At 42.7% G+C, this 9,473-nt stretch overlaps 1 protein-coding gene across 1 annotated transcript in view; it reads left to right on the top strand.

Moving 5' to 3' along the window:
* The first annotated feature begins 2,558 nt into the window (after positions 1 to 2,558).
* Positions 2,559 to 9,473, top strand: part of Tbca (tubulin folding cofactor A) — a 55,932-nt gene continuing 49,017 nt past the window's right edge. Inside the window, exon 1 of the mRNA XM_050153875.1 lies at positions 2,559 to 2,704. Coding sequence (XP_050009832.1) covers positions 2,652 to 2,704 — 53 coding nt within the window. The 5' untranslated portion in view covers positions 2,559 to 2,651. The remainder of the gene's footprint in view (positions 2,705 to 9,473) is intronic.

Raw genomic sequence — 9,473 nt, 5'->3', positions numbered from 1 at the left:
GGTTTGCCGCTTCCATTTTCCTTCACAGTGTTTTGCTTTGGTGACTCTGCCCTGTGTTTGTCCCCTCCCCTATATTCACAGCTCTGCTGCGTCACTTGGGATTGTGGTTCATTGTGCCAGGCAGCTAGAGAATAGTATTTATTGAATTTAGCGCCTGCTGTGTACATCACACAAATGGAGGTTTGGGAGGAAGGTTTATGAAGGACAAGGTTCTTTCCTCTAGAGGTGCTTATTCTCCAGCTAAAGGGGTGAGAACAACCCTTGTGAAGAACTCAAATCAAATTGTTTCCAAACAAATATACACCTAATACAAATGAACAATGTATTTTCGGAGGACTGCACAGGCAAGGGTCAGTCTTGGAAGACTTTCCATGGGAGCTGAGTTTTGATCCTGGGTTTACACCCAGGATCCTGGACTGACCAAGACTGAAGGGTGTCCCAAAGCCAGCCATGAAGATGAGAAGTGAATTATTAAGTGTCAGAAAGGAGAAAGACAGTCAAGTGGAGGACAGCACCAAAAAATAAGAGAATAAGGGAGGCTATACCTGAATTCTTGTGTATGTGTGTGTTTCAACAGGAAGAGGCTCTAGAGTACATTAGAGGCTGTCTCATTTATGCAAATTATTTCTTTGAAAATATAGTACAGTCAAAAGTTGTGAGTGTCTGCTGTGTGTCGAGACAGAGCTGGATACTTCCGTCCACACACCTGTCCTGTAACATGGTCATTATTTCCTATGGATCTCCAGGGAGGTTAAGTGCCAGGGTCGGATGTTCATTAAAGGTTAGAACTCCACATGTAAGATAAGTTGTTTATTTACACACCCACATCTTGTGTACCACACACATTTTTTTTAGTTTGTAATGTTTTAATATCCAACTGGCAGATAAAAATTATATCTATATTCAGAGTATCCTGGGATGTTTTGATAAATAAGTACATTGGATAATGTTCAAACAAGAGTCAGTATATTTACTTCCCCTAATAATTATTACTTCTTCATGGTGAAAATGTTTAAAATCATTCCTCCTGATTTTTAAAACTAGTGATAGCAATACACACACATTTTTTTTAAATTTTTTAACTGTTTAAGATATGCTAGTGGTGGTATTTGGCGTTCCATGTAAAAATGATCTACAGTAGCCATACTTTCACTATCGAAGGACTGAGTTCATGAAGTATGCAGCAAGAAAAAGTAGACATATAAACAGATAACATCATCAACACAGGTACTTAAAACACCCAGTGGAAAGGACCAGGGAAGTCTTACTGAAGTTCCTGAGTGAGAGATTTTTGGGTTGTTCTCTTGTGGATGGACTTCTGCCATTTTGTTACTAGTGTAGGCTTTTTTTTTTAAACAAACAATTGTAACTTCTGTTCCAAATATTTAGCCTTCTAACTGTTCTTAAGGGTGCACCCACCCTTATAGCTGAGTGGTGGTCCACGACTTTAATCCCAACACTTGGGAGGTAGAGGCAGGTAGATCTCTGTGATTTCAAGGCAAGTCTGGTAACAGATAGAGTTCCAGAACAGTCAGGGCTACACAGAGAAATCTTGTCTTGAAAAACCAAAACCAAACCAAACTAAACCAAACCAAATCAAACCAACCAACCAAACAAACAAACAAAAACAACCAAAAAAAACCCCAAAAACAAAACCTAAACCAAACCATTTATTTAGTGCATGAGTGCCTCTGTGTATTTTTGTATGCCATGGCATACTTTTGGAGGTCAAAGGACAATTTAAAGAAGTTGGTTCTTTCAGCCCACCTTTGAGTCCTGCAGATTGAACTCAGGTCACCAGGCTTGGAGGCCAAGCAGGTGCAGTGTTTCTAATGCACTTAGCTGTTTGCTGCACTGCTTTCTCCGTGTCACAGGGTTAGGGGGGCAGCGTGTCTCAGGAAAGGGAGTCTTGCAGGACACTTTAAAGGAACTTGCTAAAATGTAGGCTAGGAGGAACCTCCTTGTCCCCAGAGTCCTCTTTCCCCAAGCTCAAAGAGCACATGATAGTTTACAAAAGTCACATTCTACAAACTTCTTTGTTTTTTCGAGATAGAGTTTCACGGTTTAGCTCTGGCTGTTCTGGAACTCAGAGAGATCCTACTGCTTCTGCCTCCAGCGTTACCACCGCCCGGCTCTACACCTTTTTTTTTTTTTTTTTAAGGGAAAGCGTAAAGATTTCTTTTGACTGCCTGAATGATGGTATTTTATTTCATCAAATACAGATAACTTTCTCCATTTGACAACAGTCAATGCAAACCAAAATAACCCTTGATAACAGTTTCTGGGTCACACTGTCCTTTAAGCTGATAATCATCCCCAATTTCTCAGGAACAGAAAGTTTCTTAACTCAGATTGTGGAAACTGAAGAAAAAAGTGCAAACTGTGTTCAAACCAAGTTGACTGTCTAAGCACAGACTGGATAGGGAAAAACAGGTGGTAGGAGCACCTTGCAGCCACTTCAGAATTGGGCAAGGTAGCTGGTGGCCTAGGAACAGAAATCCCAGGCTTGGGCTAGTAGGCGTGGTTGTGGGGGGGGGTAGGGCTTCAGGCTACGCATGCGCACACCCACTCCAGCACGCCCACTCCACCGCCGCTTCTGCGCCGGCGCGACGTGCAGCCCCGCCCCTCCTCCTTGCGGCGCTCTAGGGACCATGGCCGATCCTCGCGTGAGACAGATCAAGATCAAGACAGGCGTGGTGAAACGGTAAGGAGCGGCCCGGGGCGCTGCGGCCTGTGCCCGCTCTTCTCTCCTCACCGCCCGGGAGGTCCGGCGGAGCGTAGGCCCGCGGCCGGGCGCGGCGTTTCGGGCCTCGGCGGGCGGGACGCGAGGGGCCGCACAAGTCTGGGCCGGCTCTGGCTGGGAGCCGCCCTCGTTGCTGGCCCGGCCGCCCTCCGTGCGGGACTCGGGGCGACCCCGGCGCTGGCTCGGCGGCACCTTGTGCGGGCCTCGAAGCCTCTCTCGGCTCCCGCGGGACGGCGGGAGGAGGGTGGCCAGCGGCTGGACGGCCTTGGCCTGCGCGCGCCGGGCGGCGGCCCGCTAAACTTGGCTGTAAGGAGGCGGAGTCCACCCTGGCCAGGCCTCAGGTGGCCTTGAGAGCGCTCAGGTTTAGGGGGCACTGAAAGCACGGCCCGCACCCAGAAGAGACGGTGGGGAGCCCCGTGCTCCGACTTGGCCGACTCCCAGACTTTGGGAACTGGGGCGTGAACTTGGAGCACCTCCGCAAACTTCTTCCCTGCCGCTCGCCGCAGAGCTGTGGGGTGCTGCCTCCCCGGCGTGGGCCAGTCTGGTGCTTTGCCTTGATTTCCCGACCCCTAGGACAGACTTGAGTGCTCATGAGAACTAGTTTTGTTCAGATCCAAGGCCGATCAAACTGGGAAACATTCCAAGAGAAAAGGTCCCCAGCCTCCTTACGAAGCAGGTCATTCTGCAGTGGGAATGAATAGCTTTTTCCTCTTGGCCATTCTCTTCGTTGCTTACTGATACTCCCATCAGAGGGAGGACAGGCTGGAAAGGCAAGTCACGTCTTGAGATCCTGCCCCTGAGTTTCAGTACTTCGCACTGTACTTCAGAAGCTTTAATTACGAAGGCAGCTAGGAGATGCCGTGAATGGTAGGGAAATTAATGCGCAGCTGGCTCTGAGTTGTGGCTGACTTCAAACTTTTTATTTTTTTGTTCTTTTTGGTTATTAGAGACAGCGTTTCTCTGTGGAGCCCTGGCTGTCCTGGAACTTGCGCTGTAGGCCAGGCTGGCCTCGAACTCACAGAGATCCTCCTGCCTCTCTGCCTTCCAAGTGCTGGGATTCAAGGCGTGCATCACCACCGTCTGACTTGACTTCAAATCTTGATTCTGCCATTGAGTTTATGTATTCTGCAACATATTACATTGCATTGTGACTCTTTTACTGAACTTGTGAGATAGAGTCTAAATTCCCCCTGGATTCAGTTATTGAAAGAAATACCCGCTCTGCTGTTTGAACAGCATGTGGCAAGTATAGTGGGCTGGTGTTGTGGATACGTTGTCAACGTTTCGTGATCAAGAGCATGTTTAATGAAGATTACAAAGCCTGAAATGTATCTAAAGTCATACATACTTCACGTTAATAGCCGAGCAGGCCAACGAAACAAGGTTTACAACTGGGATGCTGTGGTAGAGCTTTAGAATTTGCGATAACAGGAGGGGAATATGAAATCTATAACCCCGAATACAAATAATCCACACCATCTCTCAGCCCACAGTTCTGCTGTCTTTAGCTGGACTTTTTGGCAATATTATTTACCTTAGCATATTTTTGTTTGTCAGAAAAGAACCAGGGTGTGTAAGAGAATGCTTTAAAGTAGATATCATGAAAAATGGTTTATAATGTTTTTCCATTAATTGATACATCCTCGATACTTATCATCTTCATGGTCTGCATACCGTTCTATAAGTTTATTCAGTTTAAGTAGTTATGTCCTTAAAATATATATGCTATGGGGCTGGAGAGATGGCTCAGTGATTAAGAGCATTGCCTGCTCTTCCAAAGGTCCTGAGTTCGATTCCCAGCAACCACATGGTGGCTCACAACCATCAGTATTGGGTTCGGGTGCCCTCTTCTGCGGGCATACACACAGACAGAACACTGTATACATAATAAATAAATATAAAAAATAAAATATATACACTAGAGAGCTGTCGTTTAAGAACTAAGTTGTGGGACTTTCACAGATTTCTCAGATACCTGTACAAACTGGCTAGAAATAGTTTTGTTTGCAGTCTAACAGGGCGTTACCAAATTTTAATTTTGGTATTCATAGTTCAGTAAATTCGTAATTTTTATGAAACTTTTTCATAATTTACCATAATCTCAACTTGTTTATATAGATTAATGAAAATATGTATCATACACATTTCTTTCATGGCTCTTTTGTTGACATTTTTGCTGTAGCATTTCCTCTTGCATACTGTAAAACTAGGACATATACTTTTAAACTCAGAATTTGTATTTCCACTTTTGACTTGCTGTATAAAGTCTATATCCATAAATATTACCTCCTTATTTTTCCTGAGAACTCATTTTACTGTGATTCTATCTTTTGTGTTAATAATACTGAGTCAGAATTCTGCATTTTATCTCCCACAAAGGAGAGCATGGATAAGGCAGATCAGAAAATAGTTTTTCAAGAATGATCGCAGGCCTTCTGTATATGTTAACACTTTTATAATAAAAAGCACTTAGAAGATAAGCTGTTTCCCTCTTTAAATCTTGTTTCAAAAACTTCTTAACTTCATGATTCAAGAATGTTCTTGGTTTTGTGAAAGGGATTTCTGCTCTTTAGGTTTGTTGTATTCTTTTTAAATTGCATTTATTTACTCTGTGTATGGGAGGAGGCATTTGTGCCATAGCACAGGTGTGAAGGTCAGAGGAAGCTTTCAGTACACTCTCTTTTTCTGCCATGTGGGACCTGAAGATCAAACTTAGTGGCTGACAGCAAGCTCCTCTTTTATCTGCTGAGATATCCCATCAGTCCTGGACATTTTGTTTTTTTAAAGATTAGTCTTAAAACCAGCTTCTCTGCCCAGCTCTTTCTAAGCAGTTGTTCATTTCCTGTAATTCCATTTTTTTTTTTTCAGAAGACAGAAGCTATATTGGAAGAAGTGGTTAAAAGTCATCATAACCCCAGTTTGTCTTGTTTTTCCTTTGAAAGTTGAGAGCCACTAAAATTTGTATTCTAGGTTTTTGTCCTAGAGTTCATCTTGGATAGATTATATGGTGAAGGTTAAGAAAATCTGCTACAGCACTTGTACTTCAAAAGTCTCCAAGTTGGGGATTTGGGAAGGCATCTGGACAGGGAGGTTGAGAGTTAAGGGGTATGGACACAGGTAGTTAAAAGGTGGTGGTTGGCATCAGGGAGATAATGCAATGAGTACAAGATGGCCATCTGATGGGCCTGGCAAAATGGAAATCAGTCTAATGGGCGATAACCTAGCCTGTATTTTAAGTGGAACTAAAAGTGAGTTTCAGGGTAGTCCTTCAGCTGCTGTCTTATTGTTCTGTTGCTGTGAAGAGACACCACGACAGCTTAGAAAAGAAAGCACTTAGTTGGGACTGTTTTACAGTGGGTGCATGGCAGCAGGTAGACTGGAATGGTGCCAGATCAGTAGCTGAAGGCTTAAGTCTTATTCTCCCCTTGACGGCAGAGAGAACCAGAGACTGGGCCTGCTGTGGGCTTTTGAACACTCAAAGCCTACCCTCATCGACAGGCCCTTCAAATAGCTCCACTGATTAGGGACCAAACATTCAGATGTGCGCACCACAGGGGGTCCATTCTCATTCAAACCAACACAAGTGGAAAATAGTAAGAGCTTCACAGTGCTCTCACCTCAGAGAAATACACTTATAAGTCAGAAGAGAGAACAGGTCACCAGGAGCAGGAAGAGTACTTGCTAAGTGTTAAAAGTGTTGAATAGCCGTGAGACTGCCCTGGTCCTGAGCCGCTGATGAAGAGCGCTCCTTAAATAGGCCCTCTCGGTTGCAAGGATTTTTCTTTTTAGGATTAATTTCGGCTGTGAAAATAGGCATGTGCACTAGATAGGGGTAATTAAATGACATTTCTCTGAGCAATCCACTTTGTTAACACGTGACTTAGTATAGACTGACTACCCCAATGGGAAAATCTGAAATTCAAAATGCTTAGAAATCCAAAACTTTTTTTGAGTGCTGATGTGACATTGAACATGTTCAGATTTTGTAGCACTTCAATTTTGGAATTACAGATGATATTCAGCTGCTAAAGTTTATACAAACCTTCCAAAATCTGAAAAACTCTGAAATTTAAAACACATTTGGTCCAGGCATTTCAGTTGTTATCCATGGACAGTAGTGGGCATTGTTGGCAGACTTGATCTGTGTAGTTACTTTTTGTTGTTGTGATAAGCAATACTACCAAAAGCAACTTAAGTAGGACAGGTTTGTTTCATGTTTTAACTTCCAGGTAACAGTCTGACACTGAGGGAAGCCAAGGCAGGAAATGAAGCAGAGACCGTGGAGGACCACTGCTACCTGCTTTGCTTTCCAGGGCTTACGCAGTCTACTTTCATATACAGCCCAGCACCACTTCTCCAGAAGTGGCACTGCTCAGGGCTTCCTGGGTGACTCTAATGTGTCAAGTTGATAAAAAACTAATTAGCACAGTCTGGCTGGTCTTTTTAAAAGATTTATACTGCCCCCCCCACCCCAGATTACAGATTTACAGGTTATCTGTGGTGTGGCACAGCTAGTCTGGCTACTCCACAGGGAGTGACCAGATAATCTTCCCAGTGTTCTTCCTCAGTGCACAGCTTTGAAATTACTATCATCTATCTGGTGTCTGCCCAGTGATATATAAGTGGCATCAATTGTCCTAATTTTCTTGGACTGGCGTTTCCTGTTGACTGAGATTTTCTGTCTGCCTCTGTCCTGGAGCTGATAAGTCCCAAGAATCACACAGAGGTCTACATTAGTTATAAACTGATTGACCCATTAGCTCAGGCTTCTTATTAACTAATTCTTATAATTTACATTAGCCCATGATTTTTGTCTGAGTTATCCACATGGCTCGGTACCTTTTTCAGCAAGGCTGTCACGTCTTGCTTCCTCTGAGGCTGGGTCATGACTGCAGAATCAAACTTCCTCTTCCCAGAATTCTCATTGCCTTGCCTCTACTTCCTGCCTAGCTACTGGCCAATCAGTATTTACTTAAAATGCAAGTGACAGGGTACAGACCATTGTCCCACAGCATTTCCTGGGATGTGGAGCATTCTGTGTTAAAACTGGAGACATCCTAGGTATACTAAGATGATTGGTCATCTTCTGTGTACTAGCTCCTGTATCTATTTTACATGTGCTGTAATTTATTTGGAGGCTGTTGGTGGTACAGCTATATGCTGTCAACCTGTATATAGCAGGCCTTACTTAATGTAAAATATGTGACATAAATACATATCCTTGCCATAGTAGCTTTTTTTTCTATATTAGTTATTTAGAAAATATTTCACTAGAGAATTTGGACTTGTTTTCTTCACTGTTTGTCAAGATGTTAGCTAAGTGACTTTTGTCTACATTTCTAAGTAGAATTTGTGTTTATAAGTTACTAGACATGTAGTAAATTCAAGAAATTCTAAAAGGAAAAAATGTTTTAATCCATTTAATTTAAAAGGTGACGACTTTAAAGCCAACTTTGAGTAATGCCAGATAAGCTAGCCCACTGGTGAGTGAACTAATTGATTAAAAATACTTTATTAAATATATCTTTTTATAACCATTTTAGATCTGTAACAGTTTAAAATCCAGTGTGAACAAAGAATGTTAAAGTATTAGAAATCTCACTGACATTGCCCCATAGTTTTCCTCTGATTAAATGAAAGTGACACCAGTAGATTAGAATGAGGCTGGGACAATTCACACTGCAATCGTGTTGCCTTAACTTTAACAATCTTTTAACACTCTTGTTTAAATGTAGCTGACACACCATAATTACAAATCTACAAGCCTTGATTATAGAATTTTACATCAGGAGCCTGTGGGAACATTATATTGATTTTTTTTTAAATAATGTATTGTTCCCAAACTGTGTCATCTTTCCAAGTTTGGATATACCTACATTTATGGTATAAAAATGTGTTGTCTTATATACATGCATAATGTATTACATAGCGGGAACTGGAAACAAAATGTAAGTAAAATCCTTACTTAGTTTAATATATATTATAGTGGTATAAAGAGGGAAAAGGATCATAGGTAGACAGGAAGGTTTTCTTCCTAAGCTCTGGCTTCTGGAACAGTTCCTGCATTAAAGTGATGACGAATGCAAGTGTGATGGGCACAGTGTGGGAAAGGCTACAGACAGCGTGTGAATGACCCTGGACGCTTTGCTAGCTTCTCTTTCCCATTTACTCTTCTGTACCACACCTCTTTGGTTGGAGTTAAAGTTAATCAGAATGGACAGTGTTTTACTTTAAAATTTATCTAACTTCTTTTGGAAGTTTTGTAATCTGTTCTTCAAAGTCGTAGTCAGAGGCAATGTCAAAGTGGAATGCAGGTGGTCAGCTTGTCATCTGCTTCTGCCAGCTACTTGGCAAGCAGGAGCTGTGTACCCCACAGCCATATGTCTCTGCAAGCTGGAAAGGGAAAGGCCAGGGCCACTCGTGATCATCGTTTTTCCAAATCAGAATATGTTCTGCAAATTGGGTTGGAAAGTGAATCTCAATTTCCCTCCCTCCCTCCCTCCCTCCCTCCCTCCCTCCCTCCCTCCCTCCCTCCCTCATATGCTTGCTCATCCCTTTCCTTTTTATGCACAGGGTACATGCATAACTATATCTGTATATAATGCATGTTTTTACCCTGCATGTTACTTGGTAGAAATGTTGAGACTCTAGGAAGGTTGCACATTTCTAGAATGTAGCTACTTAGATGTGTGACTTTTCTAGACTAGTTTGTCATTTCTAACAGTACGTT

The sequence above is a fragment of the Alexandromys fortis genome, unplaced genomic scaffold, assembly GCF_014885135.2.
Source record: "Alexandromys fortis isolate MF-2015 unplaced genomic scaffold, M_Fortis_MF-2015_v1.1 scaffold_79, whole genome shotgun sequence".
Taxonomy (NCBI): Eukaryota; Metazoa; Chordata; class Mammalia; order Rodentia; family Cricetidae; genus Alexandromys; species Alexandromys fortis.
This window is presented reverse-complemented; position numbering and strand designations above follow the sequence as displayed.